The sequence below is a fragment of the Balaenoptera ricei genome, chromosome 11 (assembly GCF_028023285.1).
Source record: "Balaenoptera ricei isolate mBalRic1 chromosome 11, mBalRic1.hap2, whole genome shotgun sequence".
In the NCBI taxonomy this organism is placed as follows: domain Eukaryota; kingdom Metazoa; phylum Chordata; class Mammalia; order Artiodactyla; family Balaenopteridae; genus Balaenoptera; species Balaenoptera ricei.
This window is the reverse complement of record NC_082649.1, coordinates 31,318,717-31,338,781: the sequence shown is the minus strand read 5'-3', so window position 1 is coordinate 31,338,781 and position 20,065 is coordinate 31,318,717. Positions and strand designations below refer to the sequence as shown.

At 35.2% G+C, this 20,065-nt stretch overlaps 1 protein-coding gene across 3 annotated transcripts in view; it reads right to left on the bottom strand.

The window, feature by feature from the left end:
- The window catches only part of SUPT3H (SPT3 homolog, SAGA and STAGA complex component), a 421,288-nt gene that overhangs the window by 86,819 nt on the left and 314,404 nt on the right, over positions 1-20,065 (bottom strand). For all 3 annotated transcript variants that reach the window (XM_059938581.1, XM_059938582.1, XM_059938583.1), the window contains exons 7-10: positions 18,792-18,867; positions 13,354-13,466; positions 11,804-11,911; positions 8,087-8,254 (exon numbers count right to left, since the gene is read on the bottom strand). In XM_059938581.1, coding sequence (XP_059794564.1) covers positions 8,087-8,254; positions 11,804-11,911; positions 13,354-13,466; positions 18,792-18,867 — 465 coding nt within the window. The remainder of the gene's footprint in view (positions 1-8,086; positions 8,255-11,803; positions 11,912-13,353; positions 13,467-18,791; positions 18,868-20,065) is intronic.

Genomic DNA, 20,065 nt, shown 5'->3' with positions numbered 1-20,065 from the left:
TTCATTCAATGCAACAGAAACCACAGCAACACCAAAAAGAATGAAGCAGTTCCATACATATTCTTATGGAGCTATCTCTAAGATACATTGTTTGAAAAAATACTAGGTGACCAACTGGAAAACTATGTTAACCAGCTGTTTAAAAGAAAAAAGCTGAACATTATATGCTCATTTAAGCTTAGAATATTTCCACAAAGGTACCCCAAAAATCAGTAACAGTGTTTATCTCTTATAGTATAGGTGGGTGTCTGGAGGACATGGGTTAGAGGAAATATTTTTCACTGTATATCCTTCTGTACCTTTTAAATATACTTTTTGTGCTTCTTCTATTATAAACTAGTAAAATAATTATAAAAATTCCTATGAAGAGCATCAGCTAATTATACAAGCTGAACCTGAAATAAGACTTAAAACAAAACAGATCTTGATTATTTTTATTATTTTAACAAGATTTGAAATAAGCCAGATAGGAATTTACTCTAGGGTATCTTTCTCAATTTCATTCCAACAATACCCTAAATAACACATCAGCTATGCCCACAATAACAAGGATTAAGTTATCTTAACCCCTCACTTTGGCACTCATATAGAAGTGCACACACAGAGTTTTTTCTTTTTCTTTCTTTTTTTTAAATTGTGCTTTCTTGATTCTCATTCCAAATACTTTGTTTCAGTTGGAATATATTAAAATAAATGCAATTATCAGGTACCCAGTAAGGCTAAAGACTCTTCTGTTAAGTCCACTTGGCTCCAAGATGTGAATATGACTAATACAGACTCATTATCTGCTAGGGATAACAAATACTTGTGAAGTAAGTTGAGGCATTCTACTCATTTGTGGAAATGAATGCAAATAACTAGCTGGATTTGGAATCTAAAGTTAAGTTTTCCAGTGGAAACGCAAGTGGAAACACAAAAGGGGGACATCAAGAGGGTCAATATCCTGCAGACTAAGTGGGTGGGGAGTCCTTCCAGCGCATTCCTCTGTGGAAGCTCCTTTCTCCCTGAAAACTGGATTTATTTTTCATTTCTTTTCTCCATGGCCAATGGAGAGTCTACTCTTCCTCTACTTTCCCAAATAAATTTGGTTCTGGTATAGAACATTTTGGTCAAAATCTCTCAGAACCTCTGGCATGGCGATCCAATGGGACTTGAGAACACTGAGGTAGGAAGCATAAGTTAGAAACTACTTGTGGTTGCTATTTGTAAGATGTGGTAACACGTAAGCCAGGCCTGTTTGAATCATGTTATCGCTGCTAACTTACATAAAAATAAAAATATTCATTTTTGTGAAAAATGTCATTAAAATTTCTATCTTGCCAGTTTCAGGTTTACCTGCTATAATTAAGCAACTGCAAACATCAGCATAAGTTACTATGTGCACTTCTACACTTTCCTGATTTGCCCATTGAGTTCTTTGGAAGGAAACCTTTAAATCTAAAATGTTGTATTTGCAGTATTGTTTCTACCGCAATAAGTATCTTCTCATTTCTGTAAATATCTAGTCCCTCACCAAGGTACTCGAAATCTGTTTAAATTCAAAATTCATATTAACTTTAGAATTTTTACTTCAGCAGTGACTTCATAAATCTTGTAATAGTCTTCAAAATTGTTACAGGATTAGCATTAAATTTGTGTATTTGCTACCTAATATAAAAATATTATACGTTATAAATACATATAAAGAATGTTACATTTATGTACCAATTCAGCTTTCTCATTCTGCTTGTGCCCACATTACAGAATATTCTTTAAATTTTCAAAAATGAAACCCACATGTTTGATAGAATACTGAGTGCTGTTGTCTATAGTGTGTTTGTCAAAATCTCTGTGGGGACTAAACTCTTTATTTCCTAAAGTAAAGTACAAGGTGCTTCGTAAAGTTCTTCATATGTCAGGTACTCTTCCTCTTGGCTGCATTCATACTCCATTCTTGTATTCTTCCATTTCATTTTTATTTATGTCTTTTTATTCAGAAACTGCTGCTGGGTATTGGAAGCTGAAGTATCATATAGAGCCCTCCATGCTTCCCACATTTGAGTATTGTCCCTCTGCTTGTACTTGCTGGCTTGGATTGAATAAAATTCCCCAACGGCTTGAACTCTCAACTGGGGTACAAGAAGTTACATTGAAACTTCGGTTGCCCCAGGATCTCTTACAAAAGTCTGTACCTCTCCTGACTCTTTTCTTCTGAACTTAAGAGTTGTTGGGAAGAAACAGCTTTTAAAGAAATTTTATCCTTTCTCAGCCTTCCCCTTGCCGGGTAATCTGATATTTAAGAAGGACCTGGAATCTCAGATAATTGCCTCTTATTCTTTTCACATCCATAATGGTGGACTAGATCTTTCGTTAAACTTGAAACATTAGATTTTACAGAGGAGTAATACATATCTCAGGTTAGAGCAAGTGAAAGGTTAGTAGCACTATTACTGACTTCTGTCACTCACCGACCACATGGGTTGATGTATGACCTGAGTGGGCAGGCGAGTGTCTTCTTTCTCCTCACTCTTGTACATAGAGCTCTCTCAGTGCTTTGTGTGTATAGAGGATTTCTTTTCAGATGAAGTTGGGCCATTCTTTGGCCAAAGGCTATAGTATATTACAGTTAATTTTCTCATTTCAAAATTTAATTGAGATGCTAAATTTGTCATTCTATATAACTGGGAAGAGATTTTTTTTAAACTAAGGAAATTAAAACTAAAAAAGGTATTGAAGAGAAGACAAGAAAGAATCACCAAATTCAAGGATTCATAATTATAAAATTTAGAAAAAACACACAATATTATCTATTCTAAACTTCCCCAGCTCCTTCCTTACGTTATAGATGAGAGAGTGAAGATAAGGGACACTCCCAAGATTAAAATGATAGTATTAAGATATGGTTATACATCAAATCCCTTGGCTTCTAGTACACATAGCTAGTATATAATAGAAGTTTTATTATTTTATGTAGAATGAACTGTACCATGTTACCAACATAGCTGAGGTTTCCAGTGAGTAAAAATCAAAATATAGCAAGAGCTTGAATGTAGAAAGATGTGGATGAGTAAATAGAGAAAAAATTAATTATTTTATGTATGCATAATAACCAGGTTAATTACAACTTCCTACATACTTTGTAAAGCAAATCCACTGAAGAGGTCTTTTAGGTAACATTTTATTAGCCTAGTTTTATTTATTGAATGAGTTGGAGAGCACTACAGATGAAAATCTTTAAAACTACTTTATAATATAGAAGTTCCTTATAGTTCAGAGCTTCCATTTATAAATAATCAGTGAGCTCTGTCATTTTGAAAACAAAAGGGGGAGTTCAGATGTGAGGATGAAATTTAAATCTGCTTACTATCAGTTATAAAATTATACCTTGGCATAGCTCCACTACTAGTAATGGCAAATGGTTCCTATTGTGCCAACGAACTTGTAGATAAAAGTATAAACTTTGGACAAATTATAAAAAACAAGTACCTGAAAGCAAAAGAGACTGATCTAACCCAGGCAGAAACTGAAAGGGGGCGTACCTATATTTAGAAGAAGGGAATGGCTGTGGGTTGAGTTTTCTGTTTTTACTGTTTTAGCCCAAGGGTAGGCTCCAGTCAGTATAGGGAGGACATGACCTTAGAGGCGTGAAGAACTATAGGCCAGAGTTCAGGGCAACCATAGTATGTGTAAAGTGAAAAAGAAAATCCCAAAAAGGACAGAATCAAAGAAGGGAAGTTCCAAATTCAGTGTATAAATTTTACCCAGTCTTTGACTAACTTCTTAACTATTCCTTTGTGGTACCAAATCCAAAAAACCCTGGTAATCAGGTAAAGTTAACTGAAGTGAAGAGAATCTAGCTGCTGAAGAGGAATTTGAGTTTGGCCTTTAGAGTTCAATCTAGAAAAGTAAACTGCCTGCTTAACACACATATGAACACACCACCACCACCACCACCATCAACTCTCTTCATAGGAATATAACAGAATCTGAAATCTCTATAATATATTACTCACAATGTCCAGGATATAATTTAAAATTACTAGACATGCAACAATACAAGAAACTGTGACTTATACTCAATGGAGACTAAAATAATCCAGGTATTTAATTTATCATACAAGGATTTTAAAGCAGCTATTATGAAATAAAATAAACTTGTAATAAATGATAAAAAATAATAGTAGGAAAATATAAACTACAAAAAGAAACCAAAAGGAAATTATACAACTATAAAATAAAATATCAGAACTAAGACATTACTGGAAGAATGTTAAGATTGAAGCTGACAGTAGATAGAGTTTGGAACATAAAGGAAGATCAATAGAAGTTATCCAGTCTGAAGAACAGAGAGAAAAGATTGAAAGAGAAATTAAACAAAGCTTCAGGGATATGTGGGACAATATCCGAGTAACTAATGAATATGTACTTGGAGTCTCAGAAGGGGAGAAGAGGAAGCATGAGGCAGACAAAATATCTTAAGAAATAATTGCTGATAATTCCCCCCAAATTTAAAAATATTTCATTTTCAAGAAGCTCAGTGAACCCTAAGCAGAATAAATATAAAAGAAAACCATTTCTATGGATATCATGGTCAAACCGCTGAAAACCAAAAATAAAGATACAATTTTGAAAGCAACCAGAGAAAAATAACACATTACATACACAGAAACAAAACTACAAAATCTACTGACGTGATTAAAAGAAAAAGGATGCTAGAAAACAGTGGAATTATATAATTAAAGTATTGAAAATGAAACTGCCAATCCAGAATTCTATAGCCAGAGAAAGTATCTTCCAGAAATGAAGGAAAAGTAAAGATATTTTCAGAAAAATGAAAATTAAGAGAAATCATCACCAGCCAGCAAGTGCTATAACAAGTGCTAAATAAAATTTAGTAGAACAAAAAAGGAAAATGATACCAGAAGGAAAGTCTGATCATCAAAAATAGAGGGACAGTAGAAATGGTAAATGTTAAAGTCATTTGATTATTTAAGGCAAAAATAGTGTTATGGTTTATAACATGTCAATGTAAGATGTATATCAACTATAGCATAAAGAACAAGACTAAAGTAGATAAACCTATATAAATATAGAAGTCTTACATTTCATGTGAGTAAAACAGTACAATAACAACTCTAAGTACATTGAAAATTTAAGGATCTATATTGTAGTCCTTAGCATAACCACTAAAAAATGATGCAAACAGATATCACTAAGAAATCAGTAGATACATTAAAATGGATTTCTAAAGGAGTGTATAATTAAACCCAAAAGAAGCTAGGAAAGAAAAACAGAAAAAAAAAATAGAGAAAACAAGCAGCAAACTAGCTGACCTATATCCGAACCATGTCAATACATACATTAAGCATCACAGATTTAAAGACTAAAATTAAAAGATACAGAAAGAAAGGAAAAAGAAGCAAGAGTCAACAATTTTTTGTTTAAAAGAGATGTACTTTAAATATTAAAGATACAGATATACTGAAAGGAAATGGAGAGAAAACCATATATCATTTAAATAGCATAAGAAGGCTGGAATAGCTATATTAATCAGATAAAACAGTTCAAGATGGATAGTATTGCCAGTGATGAAAAGAGAGATTTCATAAAGATAAGTAAATGGAGAGATATGCCATGTTCATGTATTATAAGACTTGGTATTGTGAAGATATTTATACCCTCAAATTGATGTAAGATTTCAATCCAATCCCCTTCAAAATCCCACTAGGCTTTTCCTTTTTCTTTCTCTCTTTCTATATCTCCCTCTCTTTCTTTCTTTTTTTGGGTAGAAACTAAATTTTAATTCTAAAATTTACATAGAAATGCAAGGATACAACATATCCATATTAAACCCGAAAAATAAAAGTTTGAGGACCTACACTACCTGACTTTGAGACCTCTTATAAGCTACAGTAATCAAGGCAGATGACAATGACAAAAGAATTGACAAGTCAATAAAACAAATTTGAAATCCCAGAAATACATCGACACAGTTATATGGTCATTTGATTTTCACAAAGCCACCAAAGCAATCCAATGGGAGAAAAGAGTCTTCAACAAATGGTTCTGCAATAACTAGATATATGTAAAAAAGTGAACATGGCCTCAACTCATAAAAGACACAAAACTTAATCTGACTTGGTTAATGGAACTTAACATAAAAGGTAAAGCTAAAAAGCTTCCAGAAGAAAACACAGGAGAACATCATCATGAATTGGGAGTAGCCAAAGCTTTCTTAAGACAGAACACAGAAAACAATAAACAAAAGAAAACATTGGATAAATCAGACTTCATTAGAAGTTCAAAACTTCTGCTCAACAAAATACACCATTAAGACAATGAACAGGTGAACTACAGAGAGAAGATATGTGAAAAACATATATTTGACATAGGATTGTTATACAGAATATATAAAGAACTCCTACAAATTCTAACAAGAGACAACCCTACCTCAAAAATATTGTGTAAAATATTTGAAGAGACTCCTCCTTGAGGAAGATATATGAATGGCCAATCAGCACATGAAAAAATGCTCAGCATTATCCGTCACCAGGAAAATACAAACTCAAACTATAGTGAATTATTATTAAATATCCATCAGAATGGTTAAAAGTAAAAACAATGACAACATCAAATGTTGATGAGCATGTGGAGCAACTGAAATTCTCATATATTGCTAAGAAAGTATAAAATGATACAACCATTTGGGAAAAAAAATTCTTGCAGTTTCTTTAAAAACTGAACACACAGCTACTCTATGACCCAGTAATTTAATTCCTAGCTATCTACCTAAGAGAAATGAAAGCATTTGTCCATAAAGACTTGTACAATAATGCTCATAACAGGTTTATTCATAATACCTCAAAAACTGGAAATAGCCTAGGTGTCCACCAAAAATGAGAATGAGTAAACAGATATATACAAGCAACTTACTCATCAATAAAGAAGAATAAATTATACTTATACTGAAAAACATAAACTTCAAAAATGTCCTGAAAGAAATTTCACACAAAAGAGTATACATATTATATTCTCTTTATATGAGGTTCTAGAATGGAAAAAACTAATGTATGATGAAAAAAACAGAACACTGTTTGCCTTTCTGAGGATGGTGACAGGATTGTCTGGAGGAGGTATGAAGGAACTTTCTGAACTGATGGTAATGTTTTTTATCATGAGAAGGGATTAGAAAACAACAAATTTATACATTTGTCAAAATTCATCAAATGGTATACTTAAGAACTGAGTGGTATACTGAATATAAATGTTACCTTTAAAAAAAAAGGAACCATAAACAAATTATACATAATGAAGTGTTTAGGAATGAAAAGTAAGCTGATGTATGCAGCTTACTTTTCAATGTACTAAAAAAAAATGAACAGATGGATGGATTAAAGAACAACTGGATGCATATATATAGTAAATGCAAATATAGTAAATATATAGTTAATATATTAAATATAGTAAAATGTTAATTGTAGGCTTCCCTGGTGGCACAGGGATTAAGAATCCGCCTGCCAATGCAGGGGACACGGGTTTGAGCCATGGTCTGGGAAAATCCCACATGCCACGGAGCAACTAAGCCCGTGCGCCACAACTACTGAGCCTGTGCTCTAGAGCCCGTGAGCCACAACTACTGAAGCCTGCACGCCTAGAGCCCGTGCTCCACAATAAGAGAAGACACCACAATGAGAAGCCCGCGCGCTGCAACAAAGAGTAGCCCCCCATTCACCGCAACTAGAGGAAGCCCGAGTGCAGCAGTGAAGACCCAATGCAGCCAAAAATAAATAAAAAAACAAACAAAACAAAACAAAAAAACCACATTGAGATACCACTACTCTAAAAAAAAATCTTTAAAAAAAATGTTAATTGTAGAATCTAGATGGCAGATATATGGTATTTGCTCTACAATTCTTTTAACTTTTTTGTGTTTGAAAATTTTTATATTAGAGAAAATCAATTATCTTGCTGTAAACTGGCTGCTTCTAAAAATCAGATTTATGAGAAAAATAGAACACATTTTCCATACTCAACAAGACCTCTCCACCCTGCACCAAAAAGAAAAAAGAAAGGAAAAAAAAAAAGAAAAAGAAAAAATATCACTGACCTTTTTTCTTTTCCTTTGTTTGGTTTTAGCTGAGTCTTGTCCAGCACTCCCGTTCCCTAGGGATCCTGATGTGGTTCTCCCTGAGAGCTGTGATCCAGATGACGGAGCGCTCGGTGTAGGAGGAGGTGTGTTCTCAGGAGACTCTGGGTAGGACCTTAGGCAAGACCCCTGTCCAAAGAGATGTGGCTTTGAAATCAAGCAACCAGAACTTCTACTAACATTTGAGTTTGTTTAACATCTCATGAATTCAGTAATATTTGAAAGTTATAAAAACACAGTTTATTATTATCCAGTCCACAGAAATGATGTCACCATCTTACCCCTAAGGGTCTAAATGTATTAATTTTTAATCTGTCTGATCATTTAGATAAAAATCAGGATTCCTCAGATACAGCTTCCAAAATTTCTGCTGATTTTGTCAAATAGAGATATTTTTACTGAGAAGTTTTCTCAGTGTTTCAAACTTACTCAGAAGGAAGTTCTAAACTTTCCCCCCAAACAGGATGCCTTCCAGACATTCTTTGTAACATGGTGACCAGCCTTCACCTAGTAACTCAAACTCAGTGCTTTAGGGTCACTGTAGATATATCTCTAGCTCCTCCAACACCTAGTTCCTTCCTTCATTCAGAATATGCCTCATATCTATCTGCTTTCTTTGGTTATGACTATAAGTCTGTTCTCTCTTCCATGTGGAAGCACTTCAAATATTTGAAGACTGTTTATTTCACAGCCTCTTCTCTTCTATAGGTCAAACACCTCAAGTTCCTTCCATCACTTATTATGAGACATGCTTTCAGGTTCCTCCTCCCGCCCATTACTCTCCTTTAGACATGCTTCACTTTGTCAATGTTCATCCTATAGGATGGTGCCTAAACACTGAAACAAAACAAAAAACATTTTCTTTTCAGTAACATCACAATATTGGCTCCTAAGAAATGTATAGGCAAATAAAAGTTTCTAAGTCTTTCTCATGTATGGTATTGTTAATTCTACATTATCCTCATACTATCTACTGGCCTACAATTTACATTGTATTTTAAAACTTATGCTAGGCTTTGTAAAATGTTTTGCTGAAATTCAGATATTGTTTTCAATAGTATTTCTTTGATCTGCTTGCCTAGAAACATCAAACAAGAAGGAATAAACCTAATGTGGCATGAGTTGTTCTTAGAAAAAACAAGGTGACTCCTAGAGATCATTGCTTCCAGTATATAAACCATATATTAGAAAACAAAATCTAGAAAATTAACTCATATTGAAATTAACCTTGGTAATCTGAGAAACCCAAGCTTAACTAGCTCAGTTCCTTATATAGTTAGTGTTCAAGAACGATAATTATTAAAATAGAATGCACTGTGTTAACTCCATGCCTTGAGTTTCCAATTCCAAGCTACTGTACATAGCACCTCCATCTGGATCTTCTTAAAATACCCTTTTGAACTCATCAACCTTTAGCCAAGAAACTTTCAATTCTTCCTTAATAACTCTAAGCGTCTAAGGTCTTTATTTTCTAACCTAACTCCCCACTACCCCTTCTCGATGAATTCTTGGCTTGAATATTTTAATCACAGTTCTTCTCCCCCCAGTACAATTACACTTATGCTGCCTCTGAGGCCTAGAGTATTTTCCCCACTTTTACCATCTCATAAAAGTCTTATTTTTCCTTCAACACCCAACTTCCTCTCTGAAGTCTTCTTTCATGGTAATTAGGGAGTTGTTTTTAATCTCTGAAATTTCTGTCTATGCCACTCATTTGGAAATTAGTACACACAATCTTGAATTGTTTGTTTGTTTGCTTGTTAATTTACTTCCTTGGTTGTTTTACAGAATGTTCTATCTCCCTAAATACAGATCACATTAGTTTCCAGAGCCCCCATTTGTACCTAATTTGGTAAAGTCCTTAAAGCAGGCCCTTGATAGTGGTTGCTGCTTTGCAGTGTTGATGTGTAAGATTCCTACTCTAGAGCGGCCATTCTTTTTGTGTCGCGTCAGGTAATAAAGGGCAGAAAGACTTCCAGTCTCTCCGAATGTTCATTCTGACCACCAGTCACGTCGGAGGAGGGGTGTCTGGCGAGTCAGGGAAAAGCTTGAGGCTTGTACTAACATATTTAGCCAGGATACTTCCTGACGTTCATGCTCCCACCTCCCAGAGAGCCCAGGAAATTCAGCACACATAAGCCATCTTTCTTAACGGCTGGGTAGCTGGGAATAGCAGCTGTGGTTGTTGAGCAGTTGCCCAGGGCAGCTTGGCCACCCTGGAGAACTGAGAAAGTGGGAGGGACATAAAGAGTTTTCCTAGCCACGTAAGCAATCCCTTGAATGTTAAGGGAAAACTAGGCTTGTTATGTTCACCGTAAATTTCTTCAATTAGAAATGTTACAACGAATTTGTCTGACGTTAATGAAAAGCATACTTATACACATATTCATAAAGTGAACATGTATCAAAGACAGTTTAAAGGGTGTTCTTTGACATCATAATTTGGGTTTGTAACATAAAGAAAACAAATAGTGTTTAATCAACTGGGTAAGCTTTAGGGACTTTTAAAGTATATTCGCTGATAATAACGTATGACCTTTTCCAAGACAAAAATGGATTTTTAATGAGCATAAACATTTTAATTCCTACTTTAGTTCTAAGCCAATCTGGTTCTACAAGGGGCATAAAAAGATGTCAAACTTTTGGCATGTAATAAGATATAGGCAGATATCTTTATATATTTTATAAGTATCCTAGAGCAGAGATATACCTAAATTTGGAGTTCACTGGGTTCACAGATCCCTTATATCTGCAGAATGGTTTCAGACGGTCTCTCAACACCCTGAAATTGTGTACAAAATTTGCAAATGTCTTTATGGAGAAAGGATTTACAGTTTTCTTCAGATTCTTTGAATGGCTTAACCATTTTCAGTTTATATGTTTCACCCAACTTGATCCAAAGTTCACTTCACAATTATACATGCAGATGTTAACCTAAGCTCCTTGCTGCCTTCTCTATGGTTATTAGGTTGAATTATATGAAACTGATGTTTATGTTAGTAAAAAAAAGTCAAATTATTGGCAAATTCATTAAATAGATATTATATTTCTGGTTTTTAGGCACATGCTGCTTACAGAGAATATTTTTTATGCCAAAAATGATACACAGTTATTATACAAAGTCTTAAAGTTGGCAAGATGACTTTATAGTCTCCACAGGTGGGGATCCCAGCAACATAAATGGAATCAGAAAGGATGTGATTATCATATGATAGGGCCAATTGAAACACAAAGGATAAATGGGGCCATGCTTCTTTAAATCATGTTTAGAGATAAATCAATAACTGGAAAGTAAAACTATCAATAAATGCCAGGAATTATTATTACACGAATAATAATAATTCTCTCATCTTTGAAGCAAAAAGAAATAACTTTTCTCAATGTTATTCAATTACCTAAACCAGGTGTTTATCTCCCATGGAAATGAGAGGTGTGCTTTCACCGAAGGGCCAGGAAAGCTAAATAAGGCCGGGAGAAGGTGAAAAAAAATCATTGTATTAAGTGGATTGTTAGGGCCTGGTACATAGTAGGTATTTGTTTGAATGTTGAATGTATTAAGATTCTTTGACTGAAGGCTATATATTCCTACACAATCTTTTTCTTAGAACTACATGTAAATACCAGCCATGAGAAAAAACTCCACAGATGGGTCAAAGACAGATTTTTTTTAATACTTACCTCAGCAGAGCTGTGATACTGAATGAAGGTGGCAGAAATGGCATGGCTGAAGGGGTCTCCTGCCTTGGTTACCATGTCCTGCCTCACAAGAAGAGCCAGATCCACTAACTAGAAGATCAGAGCAATGAAACTAAAGTCACACAAATGGAAATAATCATCAGTGTCACTGAAATGGTAAAGCTAAAAGCAATATATCCCAAATGTTATTGATAATATTGTCTGCCTAAAAATCTGCATTGTGGACATGAGCATATGCTTTCATTGGCTGGTAAATGGACCTACCCATGAACATAAATGATATAGTCTGACCTCCTAGTGGAGAGGTTCTCAAAGTTTGTAATCACTAGGGAAACATTTTATTTAATCTTTTAAATTAATTAATTAATTTATTTTTGGCTTAGTCAGGTCTTAGTTGCAGCCCGCGGGATGTTTCACTGCGGCGGGGGCTTCTCTCTAGTTGTGGTGCATGGGCTCCAGAGTGCACAGGCTCAGTAGTTGCGGCACGCAGCCTCTCTAGTTGTGGTGCTAGGGCTCTCTAGTTGTGGTGTGTGGGCTCCAGAGTGCATGGGCTCTGTAGCTGTGGCACAGGGGCTTAGCTGTCCCGTGGCATGTGGTATCTTAGTTCCCCAACCAGGGATCGAACCTGTGTCCCCTGCGCTGGAAGGCAGATTCTTAACCACTGGACCACCAGGGAAAACCTGGGAAACATTTTAATTAATTAATTAATTATTTATTTATTTTTTGGGCTGTGTTGGGTCTTCGTTTCTCTGCGAGGGCTTCCTCTAGTTGCGGCAAGCAGGGGCCACTCTTCATCGCGGTGCACAGGCCTCTCACTATCGTGGCCTCTCTTGTTGTGGAGCACAGGCTCCAGACGCGCAGGCTCAGTAGTTGTGGCTCACGGGCCTAGTCCCTCGGCGGCATGTGGGATCTTCCCAGACCAGGGCTCGAACCCGTGTCCCCTGCATTAGCAGGCAGATTCTCAACCACTGCGTCACCAGGGAAGCCCCTGGGAAACATTTTAAAATACATATTTCTGGGTTCCAAGCTCCGAGATTCTAATTCAGTAGGTCTGCTCTGGGGTGTAGCTGAGAAATTTACATTTTAAACAAGAACCAAGGAGATGCTGACGCTTGTAGTCTAAGAACCATGCTCTGAGAAACTAGAGGGCAGTGATTCCAGACTCAGATTTTGGTAAGCACTCAGTAGACTGTACATTTCTAGAAAGCTGTTTTTCAAAGCTCAAAAATAATCTCTAAACAAGAGAGATGTGTACTTAGAATTCAGTGTTGAGGAAAAGTATGCAAGTATTCCATTTCTGGTTTGGCTAAAGTTGCAAGAAACAGTCACTTTTAGCCTAACACTCACCGGGGCTGAGGATGCAAAGAAACATAACTGAACTAAATTTTAGAAAATGATGAGATCATCATAGGAGAGAACTCATGGCTGTTCTCATTCCTGGTAGAGCAGCAGGTGGAAGAAGAATTGATGATGGACAGGGATAGGGAGAAAGCAGCTATGTATGGCCTGATATGACACATTACAATTCTTACCTGTGCCACAGTTTCGTACGCTAAATATGCTAAAATTTCCATAGCGATGACATTGGGCTTTATCTCCAAACTGCTGCAGTCCAACCAGTCTCGAAATTTGGAGGCTTTTTTGGCTAGCCATTAAAAAAAAAAGTATAGAAAATTTAGCTTTGGAAGTGTTTTAATACTGCATATTACTATCACAAAATGAAAAACATTTCTATTGAAAATTGCATAGGAAAAACAATGCATATAATATGCAACATTTTTGAATTTATATTCTAGCCCCAAGAAATCCCTTATACATTTGCGTCTTTAGTATCTCTGCTACATAACACTGTATACTAAACCACTTAATGTTTAGCACTTCTTACAATGTGTCAGAATAAGTTATCATTGGTCATAGCTTATGTTATAACAGTAGTCAGAGAATTACTTGCTTGATGTAACTTTAATTTATTCTTGTGGAAAGAAAATCCTGCAAGAAAGAACCAGTGATAAAAAAGGAACATATAGAAATTGTATTTTTAATACCTTTCAAAATGTGTCTATTACTTGAATAGGCTCAAAGTTGTGAATTTAGAATTAAATAGAATAAACTGATATCTGGCCTGATCTAAATCTGTGGTTACATTTTCCTGATTGCAAAGATGTCCAAATTCTCAAGCCTGACTCTCAAAACCACCCAGGCTGATTCCAACCTGCCTTTATATTATTCCCTATTAAAATGTCACTGGCCTTGAGTATAATCCTCTGTGTTCACCCCTGCATGGGATACTCTATCACTCTGTTCCATTCATATGAATCCTGCCCATGCAAGCCAAAGGTATACATCCTCAACTCTAGTCATTTACTGAACTCTTATATCATCAGAGATCCTTTTGTATCTGCTTATAATTTCTCAAGCCACATTACAAGTTTTTTGTGGACCAACACCACGCGTCATGTCTCTCTGCATACCTACCAGTACTAAGCACATGTGGAACCTTCTGTTAAATATCTCTAAACCACCACAGTGCTAAGCAGAATCTAACTTGACATAGATCCTTCATTAGATATTACTAATTTAACTAGTAACCCAGAGGGAAAAGATTGATAGTGAAGATTTTATCATATCTATAACATAATCATCTTTTAAAAAATCCAATGATTATTCTTTTGATTAATCTGGTCTCACAGGTCTATAAAACACTTAACAGTAACTCCAAGCATGATGTTTTGATCCTTATAGATAAAGTCTTCATGGATTCCACATACAGAAGAGTTTTCTGTGAAATAAATCACAGGAGACATTAAGTCCTGCTATCGAAGCACATATCCAAAGCTGTCAACTGTGGCAGAATTATGATAATCCTGCTTAAAGCTATCTCCCTAAAGTAACCAATCTTCCCAATGCTCTCTGACATGCAACATTCCATCTAACTAGTAAGCTGCAATAGCTCACAAACACTTGGTTAACATCTGTGGAATACTTCTGAAGTTCAAGTCAACAGGCAGCAATTTGGCAAGATCAATAAAATGTACCCTATTCACTTCTCCCTTTGACGGACAGTAACATGGAAACAGGTATTTTGTGACTGTGCTCTAAACACTTTATTTTAAAAGTAAGGGAAAGAAGAGTTCTTGGTATTCTGTCAGATCTGCCTACCTAAGCAACAGAATCGTCAGCTTTCCCACTAGATCTTACGTACTGAGAATGCAGAGGTGAGGACCATGGGTCCACCGTGGTATCCCAGCACCCAGAATAGTGCCTGACATTAGCACACTCACCATAAATATTTCTAGAAGGAAGAAATGAATGAATGAATGAATGAACAAATGAAAGATATTCCTTTAATAAAAGGGTAGGGTCCAAACTTTTCCATACATCAAAAAAGATGCATAAGACCACTTGGGTTACTACTATGCCAGCAATCTTCCAGGTGAAGGTTCTCTGAGCTAATTCCCTCCCTGTCACCTGGAGGACTGTTTCAGAGATGGACCTTTCCAGGGTGATGCTGGTTCCAAAAAAAAGAGGCACAGATACTCTTAGTCATGATAGTTTGTTTTCACCAGAAGTAAGAGGGCATGAAACTGAATGAGTTCCTTTTCCTTCACCCCTCTTCTCAATATATCAGGAGAAAGGGTAATCCTGGAAATTGATCAACAGTCTAAATAGAACCTTGACCAAAGGTAAAAAATTCCTGGGATTATCCTCTTTTTGACACAACCTGAGTTTTCAGCCTGTGCTGGAAATAAAACTACTTTACTTAATAATTTCATATGGAAATTTAAGGTTATCAAATCTCATACACTTTATCTTTCTCATCAGTGATCAATGGCAAAATTCAAGTTCCTCTCAATATTCCATTCTCTCACCCCTGCACACTATTTCATTATTTCTACCACATCCCTTCTCACCAGCCTTTCCATTCCTGATCCTTCCCGCAGAGACCTCTGTAATGCTCATTCCACTCTGAAGAAAACCTTCTGCAACTTCTATCTCTTCAAAATCACTGTTCTTTGAATAAATTGAAAATAACCTTCCTCAGAGGGCATGGTTTTCCCTGGAAACTTCTACAGTAGGGGTTCCTTCTTTCTTTCCTTTTATACATATTTATTGATCGGCTACTGATTGCCAGCCTGTTCATTTCCCCATATACCCGAGGGTATATCTTCATTCTCTTTCTTTCTCCCACAGGGAAAACATAAAACAAGTAGACATCAGATTTCTAACCAACGACAGAGGCTAAAAGACAATGGAATCATGTTTTAACCAATAACTATTAGTCTACAATTTCCTACTTAACTAAACTATCATTTAAGTATGAGGGCAAAATAAAGCCATTTTTAAGACAAAAATGAGTGCTTTAAGCAGTTACGGATGCTTGGGAAAAACAAAATTAGGCTGAGAAGGGAAGTTTAGATACAGGCATACCTCAGAGATATTGTGGGTTTGGTTCCAGACCACCACAATAAATCAAATATTGCAATAAAGTGAGTTACACATATTTTTTGGTTTTCCAGTGTATATAAAAGCTATATATACACTATACTGTAGTCTACTAAGTGTAAAATAACAATATGTCTAAAAAAATAGCTTAATTAAAAATAATCCTGTTTGGAAAAAAAAAAAAAATCCTGTTTGAAAAATGGCACCAATAGACTTGCTTGATGCAGGGTTGCCACAAACCTTCAATTCCTAAAAAAACACATCATCTGTGAAGCACAATAAAGCAAAGAACAATAAAACGAGGTATGCCTGTAGTTACCAACTTAAAAAATTTTAAGTCAGGGGTGTACTTTAGAAAAATTAAGGATAGCAACTAAAATAACAGCAACAGAATATATAATATACAAACTGGTTGATGAAAAATGGAATGAAGAAAACCCAATCAATCCAAAGAAAAGGAGGAAAACCAAATAAAAAAGCACAGTAAGTTGAAAACACAAAATAAGACAGCATATATAAACCCAAGTGTATAAGTAATTAAATACATATAAATTAAGCTCATCAATTAAAATACAAAGAGACTCTCAGATTAACTAAAAAGAAAATTTAGGTATTTGTTTACAAAATCCACACATAAAACAACAGGTTGAAGGGACTGGAAACAGGTTTATCAAATTATAACTAAATTAAAGCTTTGTGAATTAATATCAGATTTTAAAAGACTTTAAGGGAAATGACTATCTGACTTACATAAATGTAACAACAAAACACTGGTGAATAATGATCAGTGTCCTGGTTTTACAACTTACCCTCAGCCTATAAAGTTATAGACATGGTATTTTAAAACGCACCAGTAGTCTCAACTAGTGAGTGCTATGATCAGATATTTAAAAAGACACAAATGGCTGGATCACAATTCCTATATCTTGGTAATCTATCAGGCACGGAATGTAAAGAGTCTGGTTCTGGAATTGCTGACCCCCTTGGACTGAGCATTCCCAACGACAGTATTGTGGCATATAATAAAACAGATTCTCCCACGAAGGTTTCATGACGAAGCACTTATGGGTACCATATCAAGAAATATTTTTAAATGCCCAAGTCCCTCTTCTTTAAAGAAAAAACAACTAAGCATAAGATACTCTTTATACTACAATTATTTTATACAGAAATAGAATGTATTAATTTTTAATCTACTAAGTTTACTACTAAGTTACGAATCAAAAAATTGTTATGAAAAATCAGATTTTTAAACAAAAGATGTATTAGGACGTGTCATTGACTACATGTTTTAGTGTGAAATAGCACTTCTGTTCCTTTAAATAAATTAAATTTAAAATATGATTTAAAAAAATAGTTCAATAGCACTAAATGTTACTTTATAAAATGGAGATTTATACTTATAAAAGACTTGAATGCCATTTTTAAACCTAAAATTTACAATACAAAAACCTCTCATTTGCTGAAATTGCCATGATCTGAAGTGTCATTTACTTAATGCTTCACAGATGTATGATGCCAAATTGTTAGTCAGGCTGCAAAGTATATTTAGTTAGGAAAAAAAAAATCTTCCCAAACATGTTTTCCTATATTTTACTGACATTTACATGAGGCACTATTTGAAATGTGTCATTTATTTGCACTTTATGATCTATAAATGAAGCTCTCATTTTCTTTTTCCAAATCAAATACATTGTTATTGTGACCACATAATAGTTTTTCGTTTAAAGACACCATTGTGTCCATGATCCCTCAGATTAGGGTCATGTGCTACTTTGTCATATTTTTAACTGGACTTTTCATCACACTTACTCTTCGACCTTCACCCCGAGAGTCTTAGTCATCACTGAACTGTTGCTGTAAGGATGTTTTGTACACAATCCAGCCCACTATTTATCAAGAGCCTTTATCTATTCTTAGTAAGCTGTGTGCAGGGGTGGGACAGCACTAATTTTGCCATAGGTACAAGAGCGTGGACTAATGAATTTGCTAACGTGGAATGCACGCCACAGTGGGAGCTTACAGACAAAGATGCAAGAGACTGTCTATGTTGATATGTTCTATTGTGGTAATATGAGAATGCACGCATGAAGGGAAAGTTTGGTATTTATTACTATTAGGGGCTTTTAAATGTCATGACTGTACTACTACAGTCCATTATGGGTCAAGTACAATCAGCAATGCTAGTGTAAAAATGACTAAGAAACCAAAAAAGAAATTTAAATGGGAATATTACAAAAAATGGAATTTTTCTGACTAAAAGTAATGTGAATAATTAACATGGCTCTCTGTGTATTACCAGTACCCTTAAAAACCTCTTAATACTATTAACTGCAAAACAGCAGAGTGGGGTAAAACCTTGTATAGGCTCCCCTACAGTGCAGAGGCTGTTTCCATAATAGTTATAACTATGCATATATGTATTAAACTCACCAATTTCTAAGGAACACAGATGGTGCTGTACTTTAGTGTATCTGTAACACATAATCTCAAACGTATAATGAAGCAAAGTTAAATGCTTACTTACAGAAACTTAATTGTCGACTTTCACAGAATTCTGCATATTGAGCTGAATCCATAATTCGAGTTTGTCTTTCTGCTCTCTAGTAGATAAAAATAAAAAGACACACAATTTTTAAAGCAAGTAGACTTTTATGTTTTCACAGCTAAAACCCAGAACTGAAGTTCCATTTCCTTTTCTTACTCTAGGTGAATAGTTTAGTACCACCATAAATACCATGATACATAAAATTATGATAACAGTAGTTTTGAAGCTTGTTTCTCTTGGAAATAAAGTTTAAAAACCATTTTCCAGTCCTCTGTTATTTTTATTGCAGTGGAAGAAAAAACTAAAGGACCTCACTTCTTAAGACTCTGCACTTCTAAATTTTCTTTAACTGTACCACACTCTTGAAGAAAAAGAAAACTGTGAGGTGTTAACAAATCAAACAGAAAATTTGTTATGAACTCTTATTGCCTATCTGCCTTAAAGCTGGGATTTTTCAATGTTAAAATAGGAGTCAACAAATGGAATCCATATATTTCCCCTCAGTTAGAACATACAGCCAGAGCTAACAAATCCATATTTTAAATTGCAAAGAAAATAAAGAAAAAGGTAAACACAACACAAATCCTTTAATCTGAGTCCAGGTATGATTCACAGTTTGGTATAGTTTCATTCGTGGGTTTTTGGATTCAGTATAGCAGATGTTTGCTGCTTCATTGTCCCACAAGAGGTAGGATAATTATAATTCACCCATAGTTCGGTGGGAAAGAATATGACCGCTTCCGCTTCCTTGGCAAGGGAAGCATTTTGAAATGAGACAGGCTGGTACTTCTTGGAATGAATTTCTGGCCAGTAAAGGAAAAAAAATTCCCTGAGATTTAAAATTTTTTTCTGCTTTGGAAGGACTTTCAGCAAGTTTTCTTTATCACAGTTGGTGGAATACGTAAGTACCACTTCTAACGTCTGTGGATATTTTTACATTTTTTTAAAACTGAAATTATTCTTTTTCATCTTGTTTGATTTGGGTGAGTAGACAATTTAATTCCAATGATCTATCAGTTGATGGAATGAATAATGGCACACTAGCTGCAGTTTCATAGAGAAAAGATAGATGGGGGGTGGGAATTAAGGCAAAATTTACTAACTACTGTGGTTCCTTCTAAGACCACTGATTATTTTTTCCCTTCCTTCTCTCCCCTCCACCTTTTCCTTCCTAACCTCCTCCACACATATTCACAAACACATATGTGTGTTGACACAAACCCAGACTTCTCTTGTTTATTTATTCTCTAGGT